The sequence below is a fragment of the Mesocricetus auratus genome, unplaced genomic scaffold (assembly GCF_017639785.1).
Source record: "Mesocricetus auratus isolate SY011 unplaced genomic scaffold, BCM_Maur_2.0 Super-Scaffold_100007, whole genome shotgun sequence".
Lineage (NCBI taxonomy): Eukaryota > Metazoa > Chordata > Mammalia > Rodentia > Cricetidae > Mesocricetus > Mesocricetus auratus.
In genome coordinates this window covers 74,156,113-74,175,547 of record NW_024429191.1, presented here as the reverse complement: position 1 = coordinate 74,175,547, position 19,435 = coordinate 74,156,113, and the positions used below count along the sequence as shown (strand labels likewise).

General features: G+C 49.1%; 1 protein-coding gene across 1 annotated transcript; it reads right to left on the bottom strand.

Annotated features, from left to right (window-relative positions):
* Positions 1 to 13,632: 13,632 nt before the first annotated feature.
* Positions 13,633 to 17,992, bottom strand: Hoxb4 (homeobox B4). The gene is made up of 2 exons (XM_005075882.4): positions 15,934 to 17,992; positions 13,633 to 15,128 (listed from the first exon to the last, which is right to left on the bottom strand). Exons 1-2 carry the CDS (start codon positions 16,385 to 16,387, stop codon positions 14,782 to 14,784), a joined length of 801 nt encoding a protein of 266 aa, XP_005075939.2. The 5' UTR covers positions 16,388 to 17,992; the 3' UTR covers positions 13,633 to 14,781.
* Between the last annotated feature and the right edge of the window lie 1,443 nt (positions 17,993 to 19,435).

The window sequence follows — 19,435 nt, the reverse complement described above, 5'->3', positions numbered from 1 at the left end:
ACACAACCTGGTCTTGGTCCTCTCTAACCCACAGAAACACTGCATCTCATTGCTCATCTTCTGGGGGGAGGTTGGGTTGTTCTCCACCCTCATTACCAAATCAAAAGCGCTATTTTTGGATGCAGCAATCTGAGCAGTAAATAATTAATTTGTATAATTAGAAAAGGAAAGCTTCAACCTGGCAATATTTAACCAGGCATCAATGGGCCCATTGTGCAATCCTGGCCTTCTCACCCCATACCCCCACCTCTGCCCACACACCTACCAGCTTCCCCTGTTGCCCCCCTCCTCAGTTGACAACCAGCATTTCCAGGATGGTCAATGGGGTGGGGGCTGTCCTCAGAGTCAGAATTTGCTCCCATCCCAACAAAGTTCCTTTCTCTGCTGTGTTCCCCCAGAGAGCCATCCTCAGGCAGCTGGATCTCAAAGCCTGATTCTCTCCACACCCACCCCAAGCTGTACTGAGCTCCAGGTCGAGTTCCCAGCTCTTGAGAAACATGTAATCCACCTTCCCAGCTCAAGATGCCCCAACAAAGCAGTGGGTTTGCATTTCAAGAAACTTCCATTAATATCAATTTACTTCACTGAAACCTCGGGTTCTTCATCAAGTTGATGATTTATGATAAAATCAATTAAATTACGGCCACTTAGAGCCCAGCCGCTTCCTCTCAGATTTCATTGGTTAGGGCCCAAGTGTCTGGTGGAAAAATGCAAGTTTAGCTGGAGGCGAGGAAAGATAATTCTGTGGCTGAGAAAATTTAATGCAAAACAATTTGCAGGCAAAGCCTGTGTCTGGGCAGAAACACAAGAGCCAATAGTTGGCCTGCAGAAATAACTATCTAGGGATCAAAACGCTTTTCTCCCCCCCCACCACCACCACTCTGCGTGGTTCCCTTATTTTTGGTCACCTTTATGTTCTTTTGACCACCCCCTCCCCAAACAAAGACTGGAAGAATTGAGCAGTAATGGTAGGACCCAACCCTTCCAAGAACCAGATGCCAGTCACCCTCATCTCCCTTGCCATTCCATGTCTCCTCACACCCTTCACCCAAGCACATTTGTCCAATTCTTAGTGTCCCACTACGAAGTTATAGATCCAAAGGGAAGGATGGGCTAGCATGGGTGCGGGCAGGCAGTACACAAGGAGAGGAAAGAGGAACAATGGTCAGAGGCCTGGACACAGGCTTCGCTGCATGTGACTTTGAGAAGAAAGAAAGGCCAGGCAGGAGAAGCAGTACTTCGTGGACAGCTTAAAGGGACAGTGAATGGTATCCAAAGCTACCCCACCCCAAAGTACCAGGACCAGAGGACACCCAGTCTCACTCCTGTTCCACTCACAAGTTGATTCTATGTAACTGCAAATCCCAATCAGAGTGAATATATATATACATATATATACATATACATATATACATACATATATACATATATATATCCCAGTGTGCAGATCCACTCCCACAATACATGAGCACATCTCCACAAATGTGTGCCTGCACACTTCTTACACTTCACAGAAGCACCAAACCCTTTGTCTATGAAGAGGTGATGCCTAGGGTCTCCTCACATCTGAGAAAATAAATCCCAACGCACCAGCTTGGCATCGCCTCCCACTCCAAGGAAAAGAACTTCTCTCGCCTCTGCTCTGTTTGGTTTTTGGTTTCCAGAGCAGGCAGATAGTAAACACAGCTTCTCCAAAAGCCATAAATCAAGTCCTCTTCTACCTTCTCAGCTTAACACCCAGCCTCAGCGCAAGCCCTTGTAATTTCAGCTTCAAATAACTCCTAGGTGCTAAAGGGCTGGACCACGGTGGCAGCTGGGCTGTGGGAGCCAGGCCCATCCTCACTTACCCCTCACCACCCACAGATCTCACCTCCCCGTGGAAAACCCTCCAAAGTCTCTATCCATCCTGAATCCGAGAGTTCCCCAAATCCTGGTCGGATCTTGTCTACCCACAGGTACACCTTCACATTCCTCCACATTTGCCCTACACTCTAGGGCCCTGGCCCCCACTCTCAGTCGCATGCCACTTCCCCTAAGTTGCTCTGATCTTTGTCTCTCATTCAGATGCGGACTGGGGACTGGGGATATCCGCGTCCGCCTCTATACACCCACGGGGTCCAGGACGCTGGACTGAACACCGCACGCTTACCTGTGCGGTCTCGGACTAGGGTGCGGGCGGCCGGGTGCGGCCGAGCGCGGAAGACCGGCAGGAACTGACGGCCAGTCCCGGGACCCTTGGTCCTGGCCGGGGATGCGCCTGGGCCGGCCACATCCACATCCTGGTCGCTCGGCCCCGGGAGCACCCCGTCGTGCTGGGATGGGGGGAAAGGCCAGCCCGCGCCCCGCCTCCGGCCCCGGCTTTGTTCCGCCAGCAGGGCCCCAGAGAACCGCTCCAGCCCAGGGATGCTCCGGATGCTCCGAACCCGGCGCCGGGCTGCAGGAATCCCAGGCCAGTGTGGGACCCGACCTAAGAGTTGACCAAGTCGCCAGGCAAAAGGAGTGGCGACTGACAGGGCCACGGAGAGGCGCGGGGGCCTCGGGGGCGCCATGGCGGAAGGCGGGCGCACCGGCGGCTCTTCAATGTCACCAGCGAAATGGGTTCCATATGTCCGACCCCAAAGAGAAGAGAGGGAAACTGAGATGGTCCTGGGCAGAGCGGGAGGGGGTGGGGTACTATGGAGGAAGGAGAGCCTGGGCGACAGAGGCACTGGGAAAGGCCAGAAAAACTGATTTTTTTCTTTTTCTTTCTCGATTCCTTCCTTTCTTTTTCCATTTCCCTTTCAGGTTTTCTAAAGCTCCTTGAGTTGGTAGGAACTTTCCCCTTTTCTTTTTTCTTTCCTGAAAGATGAGGGAGGGAGGAGATCGGAAAGGGGAGCATCCATTTGTTAAACTGGAGGGCTAAGGAAAGAAATGTAGATTGGAGGTGAAAGTTCTTGTAAAAATCAACTCCTCCTTGGCTTCAGAAGAGAGTTTAAAAAAAAGAGATATAAAATCCACTGGAGAGAAGAGAAGCTGAGGTCGGAGGATTCTTCCCCCATGTTTGAGAGCCTTGTTTCAATCTCCCCTTCAGACTTTGGGAAAGAGCTCAATGATTAAGGTACCAGTGTTGGATGGAGGAGGAGATTAGAGTGTCCCGGACATCTTGGCCGTCCCCTGGCATGTTAGATTGTATCCCAATGCTCCACACTTGGTTTAGGTCCTTCAACGACCTACTCTAATATGTAGCAGTAGTTTATAAGCTGGTCTCAGCTTTTGCAACTTCCTGTAAAGAAGGCTTCGTGTAATAGGGTTGGAGAATGGCTCATGGTGTCTGAAGGAGTCTGGGCCCCAAAGGGTTTAGGCTCTTCTTCTGCCCCTCTTTGTGTGTGTGTGTGTGTGTGTGGTGTGAGTGTGTGTGGTGTGTGTGTGGTGTGTGTGAGTGTGTGTGTGTGCCACCTCTGTTGTCTCCATCCCTTTTGCACAAGCCCTTTTGTCTTCTCACACTCTGTCTCTCTCAGGGAATCTGAATTGTGCCCTCCTGGGAAGGACTTCTGGGAAGGGCTTGAAATCACTGCTGGGCTTGCTCCTTAGACCCCTCTCCTTCTTATCTTGGGGTTCTTTCCTCTGTGGGAGAACCTATACTGTCTCTGAAGAGTGAAGGGGGTGAAATAAACAGCTCCCTTTCTACTTCTTTCATGTAAATGTGTTGTATGGCCATAGAAGTTAGTCCTTCCAGGACAATCTCTTTCCCCTATGACTTGCCTTTGTCTCCTCTCTTCCTATCACCCTGTCCTTGAATTCAGCCTTGACTTCCCACCCAAAAGGGAGCCTGCTGCTTTCCTGCTCTCTTCCTCCCTTCTCATTTCTATCCATCTCATCTGGTCCTCAAAGCATTAGCAGCCCAGCATCTTAAAGGCCAAGTGATAGATGCTATAGTTGTACAGAGAAAGAGGACATGAGCCCATTCTGGAGAAAAGAACAGATCAGCAACTTTACTGGAGTCCTGTCCACCAAATACATGTTACTCTGTCCTTAGGTGGCATAAAAGCAGACCAAAGGGGGGAGGTTCAGGATAGAAGAGACAGGGTGCTTCAGGGCTAAATGAAACACATACATACATACACACACACACACACACACACACACACACACACACACACAGTCTGCTCAAATTTGCTGATTTGAAGAAAGGCCTAAATGCCTAGATGGTGAGCATCAGGTCTCATACAAGGGGATGGATTTAAGAGGGGCCTGAGAGATAATAGTAATAAGGGATGGTCTCTTTGCTTTGTCTCCTGGGGAAATCTGTATGAAAGTTGGGGGAGAAGGGGGGAGGGGTATTAGTGCCACCTCCTTTCCCCAGGGCCAGAGGAGACAAAGGCAAGTCCTAGGGGAGAAGAAAGTGCTGGGGGTGAGGTGCAGATCTCCTAGGGAAATGTGGCAAGGGAAAAAGTGGGAGATGAGTGGAAAAGAAGGAGCTGGGAACTCAGGGATAGGGGCTCACTGGACCAACTGCCTGCAGTCTCCCATTAGCTGTGGCTTAGCTCCCCCCTAAGAGAACCTTCTTTATCCTCTAAAGCAGGCTGGATTCAGAAGCCAGCGCGGATCCACCCTCTTTCCTTCTTATTCTTCTCCCTGTTTAAGGAGGAAGAGACAGATCTTAACCCCTCTTAGAGACCCCAAACTTTTAGCCTAAATTCTGGGACACCGGGTGAGGGCAAATATACCTTCTTCACCTTTACACACACTAGGTGAAAAGTAAAACTGCTTATTTCTCACTCTGGGGTTCCCTAACACTTAAGTATAGATGGAGAATGGGACTAAAATGCTCTGGTCCCAACTTCTGAATACTTCTCCCAACCATTCTCGCCACAGTTGCTAGCCCTGTTGAGTTGTCCTGGAATCCAGACTGTTCCCAGTTCCTTTTATCCAGATGAGACAGTGTCCCCCATACACCTCAGCCTCGGTCATTTGCCTTCTTCTTCTCTCCAGATCTTTCAACCCAGTCTCCAATTGGGAGGAGTCTTAGGCCACCACTCACCCTCAAATCTCCTGTTAGCCTGGAGAGATGAGAGTCAAACTATCAGTTAGAGTGTAGAGTAAACTCCTGGATGCTGCGTGTGCTGGGAGCCTATGGTGCTACTCCATGAGGCTGATGCCATGAATAATTAACACCTCTGCAGCATCACTCTAACTTTCCCCCACTCCAAGGTTTACACTAGCGGGCAGAGCTAAATATCATGGATAATAGTAACTATAAAGGCAGCTGGCCTGACTCCAGCCAGTAAAGGAGCAGCCAGTAGGCTGGACCCAGACTTGGCAAAGGCTCTGTCTCTTATCCATTACAAGTTTGAGGCTTAGTATAGGATGTCCCCAAAAAGCCACATCTGAGCTGGGCAGTGGTGGAATAAACCTTTAATCTCAGCGTTTGGGAGGCAGAGGCAGGTGAATCTCTGTCAGTTAGATATCAGCCTAATCTACAAGGCAAGTTCCAGGACAACCAGGGCTACACTGAGGGGCCCTGTCTGGGAAAAGAAGAAGAAAAAGAAAGGAAGGAGAAGGAGAAAGAGAAGGAGAAGAAGGAACCTCTCCTCTATATGAAGCACCAGGGGAAAGTTACCAGATTCCCCCACTCTAGATCTGAACCCCAATTGCTCAATCTTTGGCTGGGGGTTAAAGCAAAGAAACACACCCAATATTCTGGAACACTCTTCAACTTTCCAGGACCACTTGATTCCTAAAACATTTCTTCTCTGGAAAAACTTAAAAGAACTTCTCCCAGTTTGGCCCCCACATACAAACACACAAACACATACACATATACACACACAGGAGAGAGAGGGGAGAGAGAGAGAGAGAGAGAGAGAGAGAGAGAGAGAGAGAGAGAGAGAGAGAGAGAGAGAGAGAGAGAGAGAGAGAGAGAGGGAGGGAGTCTCTCACTACCCAGGAAACTTTCTTTGTTTCAGTAGATCGAAGGAAGGCTCCTGGGGTGTGAATTCATTTCCTTGTTTTGTTAGCCTGGAGAGTGGGGAGCCAAGACTTTCAGTTTCTCTCCCTGCCCTTCACCCTTTGCCAGCCTCCATTGTCTCCCTCAAATTAGATACCTCCCTCAATAACCCATATACATCAAACCCTTAAGTGAAGCTTTGCCACTGTAATGGAATCCCACAACCCTACCAATTGCACAGCATTTCTATTAGGTTCCCATCGAACAACACAAAAATCTTTGCCTTAAAGTTCCTGTGATTTCTTCCAATGCCTGCCCCTTTCTTGCCCCCAGTTTCCTTCTGCCTTCAGAGTTGTGTTTATTCACCCAGAGCTTGAGTCGGAGATGCCAAACTCCTAGAGGGGACTGCTGTAGAATATAGCGTTATTTGCCGCTGGAATGTTGGCTCTATAGGGCTTGCAAATATCATTTTTCTATTAGGTCATGATCTCTGACTGGGTTTATATGACAATGAGGCATTTCTGGTTTACCAAATTTATACAAATCTCATCTTAATTGATAATCACAGATGCTGTAATTTAAGACCTCCAGCTATAGAGCTTCCATATTAACTGCTGATGTATTACTGTAAATCGTCTGAAATAACCAACTCCTGGGAGCAGAACAGAGAGGGAGGAAATGCCTCCAGAGCAACTCTCTCCCAGCCACAGAACCAACCCAGCTTCTACATCATTTTCTGTGAGAAATGATTTATCGAAGACATGGCCATAAACAACACAACTCACTCACAAATACATGCAGACACGCGCCTGCACACGCAGGCACACACACACACACACACACACACACACAATGGTTGGCATGTTGGCTGGAAGCTGACACCCATATTGCTATAAATCAAGAAAAAGGTTGTAGGAGAGAGAGAGAGAGAGAGAGAGAGAGAGAGAGAGAGAAATATTCCTAAAATCTCTATGCAATGCCTCAATGGGTATAAACACAGAGCATCCTGTGAAGAGAAATGGCAGGAAATGAAGATGGCTATTTGTCACATTTTACGACAATAACATTAATAACAAACAATAAATTTACATGGACATATAAGGCGCGGTAGGTAGTGAGAAATCCCTTCTACTTACAGTACCCCAGCCTGCGGTGTGGCTCCAGCTGCGGGGCTGTTTAACTGATGCTTCCCTTTCTCTCTCTCTCTCTCTCTCTCTCTCTCTCTCTCTCTCTCTCTCTCTCTCTCTCTCTCTCTCTCTCTCTTTCCCTCTATCCCTCTCTCTCTCTCTCTCTCTCTCTCTCTCTCTCTCTCTCTCTTTCTCTCTCTCAGGGTACAGGCTTGTTTTTCAAAGGACAGTTGAATTGGACGTCAGAAACAAGGAGACCGAGCCTGCGATTTTCCTGACGAATACATATCTATTCTGCAACCTCGGCATTAATTATTTAATGAATCACGTGACCGGGAGGGGGAAGGGGGTCTTTCGATTTCAGGCTCAAAGGACCACTATGACCTTCCCTTTCAGGAGGAGAAATTTTCCTGTAAAATAGGTTCCCCCCAACCTACCAATGGAATAGTAGCGAGGTCTCTCTCCCACAACAAACACATCCCTACACACTCTGCTTATAGCTCCCTACCCCCACAGACACACACTTACCCACAGCCCACCTCTCCTCTCTCCCTTCTCCTCCTGCCTCTGCCTAGTTCCTAGAGGTACAGAAATAGTCTGCAGGGGCGTCAGGGTGGGGGTGGGGGTGGGCATAGAGCCCTTCTCAGAGCCCCTGATTTTTCTCAGCTTCCTATTTGTATCCTTTTGAATTGAAATTCCCCTTCCAACTCCATCCTGTCCCCCACTATTTATTTTAGCGGGACCCACTCTCTTCTAACTCATCAAGAGTATATCTAAGGGAACCCTACGGAACAGAAAGACTCTATACGGGTCCTTGCTGCTTATATGTACCAAGAGTGGGACTTCTTCAGACTTTAATTCACCTTTTGGTCTTTTGTGGTGTACCTTTGAACTATCAGGAACAAATAGAGTGAGGGGATGATTCTGGAGCTCCCAGGATAGAGAATAACGGGGGGGGACTTTCCCTCTTAGCATTGTTACTGCCATAGGGAACTAAATGCTGCTGATGGTGTGACAATAGGCTTCAGAGACAAAGACCTAGGGACCAAGGATTCCATACAAAAGAAGTAAACTCCCAGACTCTACCTATGTCAACCCCATCTAAGTCTCTGGAATACACTAGTGAAGCGAGAGGGATAAAACAGGAGGGAGTGCATGGAAGCCTGCCTGGCAGTCTAGGGTCTGTATTTGCCAGGTGTTAGTGTCCTGGACTTCCAATCAACAGACAATGGAGACTGATCAATGAGGAAAAGATGGAGATGGTACTGTTAAAGTGTTAAACATTTGTATGGAACATATCCCTACCCTGGGAGAGTGTGCATGTACGGACTCCTCAACAATAAACAAAACCAAACAACCCCCAAAGTTCACAAGTTATAAGTGAATCTGAGTCCACAGTTGGGGCAGGGGGGTGGGGTGGGGGGATAGAGGGAAGCAGAAAGGCATTCCTAAGAAGCTCTGCACATTCCCAGTCTTATCTACTTCAGCAGCTCTGGGGTAGCTGCAGACAGGGCATCCGTGTGCCGGAGAAAACTCAAAGCAATGGGACAGGGGAACAGGGGGATGGGGATGAGGGGCCTAGGCTGGTGTCTTTAAAAGGGTCTGAACCAAAAGCGACTCAAAGGAGTAACACCCCAAAGAAACAGTCTCCCCAGGTGTGCCACGAGGTTTCGAGGTTTCGAGGCAGCAGGACCCCTGCGGAAAGTACTGGAATCCTGCCCCAGCCCCACGGGGAGGGGGCGCCGGCGTGGCCCAGACTCTGTAGGGGGGTTAGTCGGCTTTGATTGTCCAAATTCTGAACACAGACTGGTATTGAATTCAGCCTGATGCTGATGTAGGTCTGCTCCCGTCTCCTGCGAGGGCAACAGTCTACAAGATCTCTGGCTACAAATCCATTAAAAGGAAAATGCTCCCCCAAAGACAAACGGGAGGTGGGAGTGTGTGTGTGTGTGTGTGTGTGTGTGTGTGTGTGTGTGTGTATAAGCTGGAACATGAGGAAATGACAACCTTTAAAACCTAAGACAGCAATTCTTAAAACGGAGAAATTATAGTTAAGAACAAGAAAAAGGAGAGCCCTGCGACAGGAAGGAGAAGCCAGCCAGGCTGCTAGAGTGCACACATCCTTCGGATCCTGGGAAATGTCCACGTTCAAATAAACAAGCGAGCGCTGGCTGAGCGCTTTCTTGCTGCCGATAAAGCGAACGTTTAGACTGCGAAAAGCGAGATTGATTTACGAATCTGAACGCGCCGGTTTTATGGCCGATCACAAATCCGTCAGCGCTCAACTCACGCTGGGAAACTTCCCAACTCCGTTTTCCAATCAAACTCGCTCACAGTCACCACTTCCCAGGGAGACCCACCAGGCGCTGAAGCCGCCTCCAGGGCCCTAGTGGGACTCGGCAACCTCCCGCCCTGGCTAGCTGGCAGGCAGGCCACAGAGGTAAGAGAGGGAGTGCAAAGGCCCAGGGAACTGGGGAAGAGGTCAAAAGATTGGAAAGCCTCACTTAGAGGGGTGGCCACTAGACCTGGAGAAAGTGAACCCCCCCCCCAGCTGTCAACTCCAAAAAGGGTTAGGTCTGGAAATGAGAGAAAGGGTGAGTCTAGGGAAAGGAAAGCCTTTGGTGAACCCCAGCCTTTCCCCTCTATGGTTGCTCTTCTTTTGGTGTACCCCCAATTCTCATGTCTCAAAGAGCAGTTCAGAGATGTTCTACATGACTAGGTCTTTGTCAGTGTGTCTGGAGAGGGCCCACAATCAGCTATTGTCGTCATCAACAAGTCCCAGATATTTTCAATATCAAAGTGGCCTAGTCCACCTCTTTGCCCACCTCCTTCCTTCCCGAGGCCCCAGTTCCTGCATTTATGCTACCCAGGGACAAAGAAAAGACCAAATACCCCAAGTACAGGAAAACATTTATACAATGTGAGCCAGCAACACCTCACACACTCTCCAGCAAAGCCCAGGCTCTGCCTTTCTTAATTTAAGGAGAGTGGCCCCTCTTCCCACTAGAAAGGTCTCTCCCTCCCCCTTCCATCCCTCCTTCCTCTCCTCCCCTTTGATGGGTGCTGCTGATATGGGTATTGAATGTGGAAGATAGAACATTGAATATTGGGGGGGTCTATGATTGAGCTTCCCTTCTTGGCAAATCTCCCCTCTGTTTCTTAACTTGAAAAGTTTCTGCAAACTTTGGTTAGACCAGCAAAGTGGGCCCTGGAAGCCGGAAGAGCAACCTGCAGCAGTCCTCCTGCCTTTTCTCTTGCTCTTCCCTTTACTGAGGCACCAAGGATATAGCTTCCTAAACAAAGGAACTTCTGGAGAATGAGTTGAGAGACTATAGGTTTGGGAGGGAGGGAGGGAGAGAGGGAGGGAGGGAGGGAGGGAGGGAGGGAGAGAATCTCCAAAGGAATATTCATTTCTCTCCAGCTCAGGAGCTTGGAGCTCATTCCTGATGGTCTACAGCCCCATGGACAGTGTCTGTCTAACCTCTGATATTGTATCTTTTAGTCCCGCTTCCTTCAGCTTTCTTTAGGCAAAGCCAAAAAAGAGAGGTGCAAATGGACTTGGGGTAGGGGAGGGGGCTGAAACCTAATCTGGGAAAGGGACTATATACAGACCAGCACCCTACCCCTGACTCACAGAATTTCTGGGCTAACTTACAAAACAAAACAAACAAACAAAAACTGCAAGAAAAAAGCTCTTTCTTCCTAGTCTATAATAATAGAAAAATGATCCATACATTCTGAGATAGCAAAGGATTTAGGCACAATTAGTGCGGTGGAGAAGCTGGAACCCCTCCCTGAAGAGGTGTGACTTTCCCTCTGGGGCAGGAAGCAAGAGCTAGCACAATGTCCAGTCTCAGAGAGGTCAAGGGGCTTCCGAGGTCATTTTGTGGTTCTAATACCAAGCTAATCGCCTAGAAAACGTGGCCTCTCCATGAACTCTCTATCCTGCCAGCCTCCCGCCTCCAAACTCCAAGTGAGGCCTCAGGGAAAAGGGGCCAGCACATTCAGGTCTGACGAGGAGCTACTGATTCCTCAGCCTGAGGAGTAAGGCCCCTGGGAGAGAGAGCAGAGCTTCCAAGACCTTCCAAATCCAGAAGCAAAAAGAAAGGAAACTGAACACTGAGCCTCCAGGAGGCCTGGAGTGTTGGGTAGGGGGAGCAGGACAAAAGAGGATTTTTGTGTCAGTGCACCTGGCCCTGAGCAGTTTCTCCTTTTCAGGGGGTAAAAGAGTGTCTAGAATCCCAAGCTAGACACCAGAAGAAAAACCAACCGAATCCACTTCTCCCAGCTCCCAGGCTCCATTCAAGACCTGGATTTCATTTTTCCAGGAGGCTGCAACTACAGCATCTCCCTGGTAAACAGTGCAAACAGAGTCCCAGAAATACACCGAATGTGCACCTTGCTAGTGCTAGACACAGGCTCGAACATGCACATACAGGCTCCCTCCCATGCCAGCCTGCGTTTCTCAAGAACCAGAGAACACTACTGAAGAGCCTCACAAACAGCCCTCTTCTCTGGTGTTTCTCAGGGGCCCTGACACCTCTGTCCCAATCAGTTCAAACACTCTCCAGGTGTCCAGGCCTCTCTCCGTTCTGTCTCTGTCTCTTCCACTCTCCCCCAAACATCAGTCATCATAAAACACAGACAAACCTGCCCAAGCATCCACCATAAAAAAAAACCACAAAGATAGTTGAAAAAGAAAAAGGAGGTGAGATATTTTTTCCCCTTTCACTTGTGAAAGGAACCCATAAAACGATTAAAAAACAAAAAGATAAAAGTCACCCCAAGCCAGGACTTTGTTACCTTCTGTGCCCCTTGCCCGTTCTCGCCTGAGCGCCTGAGCTCTGCTGGTCCTGCTCATGATGAAAGCCTTCTTCCAAGCTGAGAGAAAAAAGTTTTCAACTTTATGGTTCCAAAAATGTTCCCCCTTGCAGATCCGGGAGAGGCGGCTAACACTTTTTTCCCCCAACAGCCGGTCTACGGAGATTTGCTGTTGAATAATAACAAAGGAGAGAGGGTACGTATTTAAAGAAAAGAAGTGATTAATGGTTTTCTGTATAATTCTCACATTTTTCTTAGCTCTTGTCTACACAGAATGGCTGTGAACTTTAAGCTCCATAGAAATCTTCGTCGTCGTCTTCTTCTTTTTCTTTTCTTTTATTTTTTTCTTTTAAGATTCTATTCATACCTTCTATGGGGCAGCTTTGATTTGATTCTTTACAGACATTCCTGGGGGGAGACCTTATGGTTTTCAAGAACTATTTTCCCCTCAACTAAGGGCTGTCTTATCTCCTCAAAACTAAAACATTACACCATACCGGAGACAAAGCTAACCCACTCATCCTCCTCCAGGTCTAGGGGCAACTCTTCCTCTTTCCTTCCTTCCTTTTTTCCTTTCTTTCATAATTTCTTTTTAAAAAAAAAACTAATCTCTGAATTGCCTTTTAACGGGCAATTCTGCTGTCCTGGGGATATTGGTCCAATGGGTTATTTGGCCTTCCTCAGACCCCTGCTACCCTTACAGGCTAACCAAAGAAATGCAAAATAAACAACAATCAAACATGTGGATGGTATTGGCTCTTTATTTTCTGGAAAGAAATGGGACCAAAAAAAAAAAAGCCAAAAAACGGAACGACTTTTAATGGCGTATGCTCTGTGGAGCCCGGAGCTTCTTGGAGAAGAATGTGACTGCACCCTGAGCCATCACCAGACCATGGACCCAAGGCTAGGGCCCCAGGCCTTAGAACTTCTTGCCCATACTGCACAAAAGTGACCCAAACCTGGCAGAGGCTTGTGAGGATCACCTGGATCCCTTCCCCCACTCCATTCTAGGGTAATTGGGATCTCAGACACAGACAGCTATTTGGTCCCCAGCCTTACTTTCGATACTTTCTATGAGAAAGAAAATGAAAATTAATACAGGAGCAGGGCTTCACAAAAGAGGCCATTTGTCTTCTTGATTATCTATTTGCTTGTCAGAGTTTGAGCTATGGCACCGGCTAGTTCCTTTGTAATATAAAAATACTCTGAAAACCTGAAAACACCCAGAAACATCTGTGCAAAAATTAGACTCATTAAAGCCTCAGACACCTCAGAGGAGAGCGATACCTTCTTATGTGGAGAGGAAAGAGGCCAGCCTCGTGGAGTGGAGTCCTCTCTCGAACTTTAGTAACCAAAGAGCCGTCTGTCTAGAAGGAGACAGCTTAACTGCATTTTATTTGCTTATGACAAATAAATCATAGTATGAAAGACTTAGCTCTCCTTAAGCCTCTGGTGTCTTACAGTGAAACACACACCCCCACGGGGACCTAGAATCAGCCCTCCCAGTCCTTTCAATCCATTTTTGGACTGGAGGGGGAAATTTTTTAAGCCTCAAACAAAACACATCCACTCCAAAGGGAAAACAAACCAGCTACCACAATTTGGAATCCTCTAAGGTAGAGATTCCCATTGGAGCTTTTAAAACAAAACAAAAAACCCACTTCATGGTAAGGCCAAACCCACTAAGGATGCTTAGCATATACACTGGGCAGCACTTGTTCCTATCTTTATCATCAACATTCCAACAAAAACACGATGTGATGGTCACAAGAAACCAAACATTTATTTCTGTTGTCACTCTGTACAGGACACAAATTTTCACACCAATGAAAGGCTCTAGGCTCAGGCAGCCCCAGAGGTAGGAAGGGGCCTGGTTTGGAATGTCACAAAGATAACAGGAGAGAGGACACACATGACATAAAATAATAATAATATTATTAATATTAATAATAATAATAAACGATGCAACAGTGATAACAACGGGAGAAGGCTCTGCAACATAGTCCTTCCAGAGTAGGAGGGCCACAGAATTTTATTTCCTAATTTCACATTCATATGTAGTCTAAGAGAAGGCCTCTGCTGAGGAACTGTGGATTGGTCAGAAGACATTCCCAGCTCCCAGAACTCAACTGCCCCCCTCCCTGCCAGGCCTGGCTAGACCTTCTAGCAGAAGGCCCTCCTGGGTGTCTAAATCTCTTTTTTTATATTTCTTGGGTTCAGATTCCGGAACCCACGTTGTGAAGACCGCCCCTTGCTTCCCTTCTGTTTCCCCTTCTAAGCCTATGGTGGAAGGGGGTGAGCAGTCATCCCCCCACCCCAAGGTGGGCACCGACAGGGAGGGAAGTTGTGTGTGTGTTTGTTACCGTGGCCAAAACACTGTGCTATCTGGCAGTCAGAGGGTGCATTCGCTGGGTGTCAGGAATAAGGGACAAAGAAAGAAAATCCAGGCTGCGGTCCAGCAGCGGCAGCAGCAGAAGCGGCAGCAGCGGCCGAGCCCGGCCTCATTTGTTAGCGAGTGTCGAGGTAATGGTCGCCACCGAGGCTCGTCCTCTCCTCGGCAGAGTAAACAAGACAGATGGGCCCGGGCCTGGCATGATTAAAGATGAACCGTGGATCCATCTTCACCAAAGCTGAAAACCAGGCGCAGCAGCCTCCTCCATTTCTCTTTCTGTCTTTTCCTTTCTTCCTTCTTCTTTTCCTTCTTTCTTTTTTTTAAAGGAAGAAAGCAAGAGACTTGCTTCCGGGGGGCTTCACTGGGCTCCCTATTGTCGTTTCTATAAATAAGGCTTCCCTACCCGCCCCCCTTCTCTGCGTTTATTCCTTATAGATAAAGTGGGGGTAGGGTAGATAGGTTTTTCTGGGCTCAAGCCTAGGGACCCTCCCATACCCCGCATTCCCCTTCGGTGCTCACGGCCCCCCGCCCCCCCAGGTTCGAGCTCCTGCTTGGGGGAGCACTAGAGTGTGGGGGGGGCCTCCATTAGGCCGGCCAGGGGGTCCTCCGGCTGTGCCCGCGGTGCCACCCGAGCGGATCTTGGTATTGGGCAACTTGTGGTCTTTTTTCCACTTCATGCGTCGATTCTGGAACCAGATCTTGATCTGGCGCTCGGACAGGCAGAGCGCGTGGGCGATCTCCACCCTCCGGCGCCGCGTCAGGTAGCGATTGTAGTGAAACTCCTTCTCCAGTTCGAGGACTTGCTGACGAGTGTAGGCGGTCCGAGAGCGCTTGGGCTCCCCGCCGGAATAATTGGGGTTTACTGGACACACACAGAGAGGGAGAAAGAGAAAGTTTTATTGCCCCCGAAAGGGAGGAGGGAAAGCCCTTTCTTTCTTCCAGCTAACTTCAAGCCTCCCGGTCCTACCACCTCATCTTGGAGGGAGGGGGTCGAAAACGGAAGGCAGACATGGGGCACGCGAAAAAGAAAAACCTCAAACTTTTGAAAGGCTAGCTGTCGTCCTTGTTGCCTGGGGGAGGGGGCCCTGTGAGGAATCTTGGAAAGATTTCATCTCACTCTTTGGCCTGAGGACCCCGAGTGAGAGAATGAAGGGTGGAAGAGGGGAGGGGTGTTGCCCTAGACCTTTCCTGATTTTAGTCCCCACCCTCACTCCTTAGATTCCAAACAGCGCCTTCTTCCCAGTAAAAACTTTTGCCCACTTCTCCAGCGAAAGAACCAGGCTGGAAGAAAGGGAAAAAGAAATACTGGAAGTTGATTCAACCCTCTGCTTAAATACGGATTACTACCTCCTCCTCCTTCCCCTCCCCTCCTCCTGCACCCCTCCCCAACTTCCCAACTTCAGTGGGACTGCATATCCCTGGCGAAAAAGTCTCTGGGAGAATGGAAAAGAGGATGACTTCAAAGGCGCAGGGCCCACCAGGCCATAAAAATTTATGGGCGATGTAATTATGTGGCTCTGAAAACAGGAGACCGTAAATCTCTGGCAATGGCGAGTTTATAGCGGGGACAATTGGCTTCCCCCCAGCTCCCTCCCCCACATGCCTCGGAGGTCCCTTCGCTGTAAAGTGCCGGGGGTGGGAGGGGAAGGGGGTGCCCACGCACTCACCCGTGCTCACGTGAACTTTGCGCATCCAGGGGTAGACGACGGGCTCTTTGCACGCGGAGTGGGACGGGCTGGGATGCAGGGGGTTCTGGGCGCAGGGAGGCGGCGGGGGACTGCTGCTGACCGCCTCGCAGCGCTGCCCAGGCTCCGGGAGGAGGGCCCCGGCTGGCGGCTGCACGGGAGCCCGAGGGGACAGCCCGGGAGGTGGCGGGGGCGGCGGGGGCGGCGGAGGTGGCGGGGGCCCGGGGTCTCGGCAGGCCGCGTAGCGCTGCACGGTGCACGGCGCACGGCGCCCGAAGGCCGCCTCGGGCTGGAAGCCGCTCTCTCGCCTCTGGCCGCCGGCGTAGTACCCAGGCGAGTGGTCGCTGGGTAGGTAATCGCTCTGTGAATACTCCTCGCACGGAGGGAACTTGGGGTCGACATAGTTTGAGTTGATCAAAAAGGAACTCATAGCCATTAATTTCTGGGAATTGCCCACAAAATATACTAAAATTTATTCCGACCCCTGACTCGTTTTCCTGTTTCCGAAAGCCCTCCTACTTACTGTCAAGTGAACAAAGTTAGGGGCCCACGTGATCCTCCGAGCCAATGGCCACCCGGCCTGCGATTCCCGGATAAGGAAATCTGCTCACCCGGACCCTACTCCAGCCAAAGAGGTTTATTTCCCCTTCTCTCCCTCTCCCCACCCACCCAACACCAGGATTTACATAGGGCTCCTGCGGGGCGACCCCCTCCTTGCCTGGCTTTCTCGGCAGCGGAGAGAGACTGAGAGCTAGTGAACAGGTTAAGACTGCAAGGCCTGTTTGGGGGTGGCAGAACACAATCCCTGCATCCTCTCAGAAGTTGGGGCTCCGGGTGTAGCCCCCCTGCCCTACCTCTCCTCCGTCAATCGTTCTCTTTCTTCCATAGGGCCCCATCTCCTCCCCAGGGTGAGTGGGAGCTCACGCACCGACCGGGTGTCTGCGTGGGAAGTTAAGTGACTGGCGGGCCAGGGGGCTTCTTCTTGAAAGGGGCACCCACTAGGTTAGAGGGGCGCTGAGCTTGGGGCATCTCACTGCGGGCAGATGGGGAGGGGTAGGAGGTGAGTGAGGAGGCGTCGGGAGCTAGAGGGCGGGTGCGCGGAGGGACTTGTCAGAGATGAATGGAACCGCGGGCGGATCGATAGGAAATTCACGCACTAATTCGGGGAGACTTCGCCTTCCAAATCGCATTTAGCTGCACTATTAGCTTCAATGTGTCCGTCAGTCTGTCCTCTTCTCCTAACCACTCCCTCCCTTTGACCCACGAGGCCCAAGCTCGGAGAAACGTCTTGACTCCCCGCACTAAAGATAGAAGCTGGAATAAAACAAAACCTGCAAGTTTCGAAAACAAATTGAGTAGTCATTTGCTAATTCCAAATTCATCGAAGCAATGCTAACCTTGGCGCCAAGAGTTCTAATTGCCGCTCAAGCTGCCGCCTCTGCCTGTGTGGCCGAGGGAAAATCCACATCTTTGTGATCTAGGGAAAGGAGCCCTCTCTGTGACACCCCACCAACGAAACACACACAAGGACACCCATGGCAACCTCTTATTTTCAGGGCATCTTGTCCTGAACCCAATGAAATAGCGACCTCCGCATCCGTTTGAAAAGCAAATTTCCTTTGCCTTTGCACACTGTAGACAACATTACTCTCGCACCCCCCCCATGATTTCCAATAAAGCCCCCTAGACCCATAAGAGAAAATGAGTAGGTTTGCACTTAAGGATAAATTTTAAAACACCAGCAATATTAAACGCTTAAGTGAACAAGGACCCAAGCTTCTAAGGGCAGGCATGGAGGACACCTCAGGTAGATGAGATTTCTCCCTAACCAGTTGAGGGAGGGGGAGAAAAAAAAAGAACAGGAAGGAGTCTTCTTGAAGCCAGTCACTGGATTGTCCTCATTTAGAAAATAAGCTATTTTTCTTCTGGAAAAAAAATAAAGAGCGGAGTGTTTATGTCAACTACATATTCCCCTAGATACGAATTTGTGACCACAAAATTCCTTACACAAATTCGGATCTACAGGGTATATACAGAAGACAGACAGGTCTTCTTGGCCCAGGAAATTTCCAGTTCTCTTACTTTCGGTGCGTTCTTCTTTTGGGGTGTAGTTTGAATGCTTTCATTTTATTTCGTTTTGTTTTAATTTTGAGCTCTGGGAGCACAACAAAAGTTACTGTGGGTCCATTCTTAGGATTACAAGGTTTTCAACTCTCCTATCAAAAATAAAAGCAACCGTTGGGCAAAGGGAGTCGAACCTCGTGGCTGCCTCGCGACTTTCGGTGGCGCATGAATTATGAGATGTAAACATTAGCTAAGTACAAAAGGAGGAAGGGTCATCCTGAGGCTGCCTCGAAGTCAGAATCTGGCCTTTCTGGGTGCCCTCAGTCCCTCCCCTCCCTCTGTGACTTTTTTTTAAGAAAAAAAAAAAACCAAATTAGCTCCTCCCTTGTCCTCACAGTCTTTAGTTTGTGATCAAACGCATATCTAGATATTTTCCAAAGCAAAGGGAGCAGAGAGAGGCGGCTGGGTGTGAGGTGGGTATAATAAAAGTCCTTTTGGAAAAATTGAATGGTAAAAAGAGAGAGAAACAGCTGTGAAGAAAAATGCTGGGAGACCAAGCAGATGGGGGCTCCCGGATATTTAATGATGGGCAATTCGGTTTACAACCTGAGAAAAAGATCAAAGGCGCTTCATTTCCGAATGAAGGGCAATGAGGAACCATAAAAGTTGCAGCCAGATGATGCGCAGACCCCTCCCAACCTCCCATATCCCTCATACCTCCTGGGGGCTGGAATGAGGGGGACAAACCCATAGAGGTGTGGGGAGGACCTCTACTACCCACTTCTTAGCCCCAGGCAGAGATTCTGTGTGTGTGTGGGGGGGCACACTAACTGGGCCTATCCACCTGCTTGGGTTGCTGGCAGTGGGACCAAACATGGGATTCTAGAGTTTCTGAATGAACTTCCTGTTGGTTTACTACACTGGAAAAAAATGAGAAACTGAGCTAGAAGGGACTAAAGCTTAAACCCTGAGAGTTGTGACCAGGTAAGGGCCAGTGTGCCCTGCAGAAGCCTCCTCATCACCCAGCTCCCTAGGCTTAAGAAATACTTTTGTCCTTACTGAATAAATTGGAACACTGTCAATTTCACGAACATACACAAGCCAAAACAATAAAACAATCATCTAACCACCTCACCCATGCACAGACCAGGAACCGTTGCTGCATAGGAGAAATCCCACCTGCAGGCAACTGGGTCCAGATATCTGTTTCTGTTTTTTTTTTTCTTTTTCTAATTCCTCCTATATCTAGGCATTGCAATATTGGCCTCTGGGTTTGGCTTCTAACCCCAATGCCCTCCTAAGTAGGCCAAATTTATGTATAACTGGAGAGAAAAAACTACATTGTAGTTTTCATCTTCATCAAATAAAGGGTTCAATTTGGTCATCCATAGAAAAAGTGTTTTGTTTTGATCCCCACCCA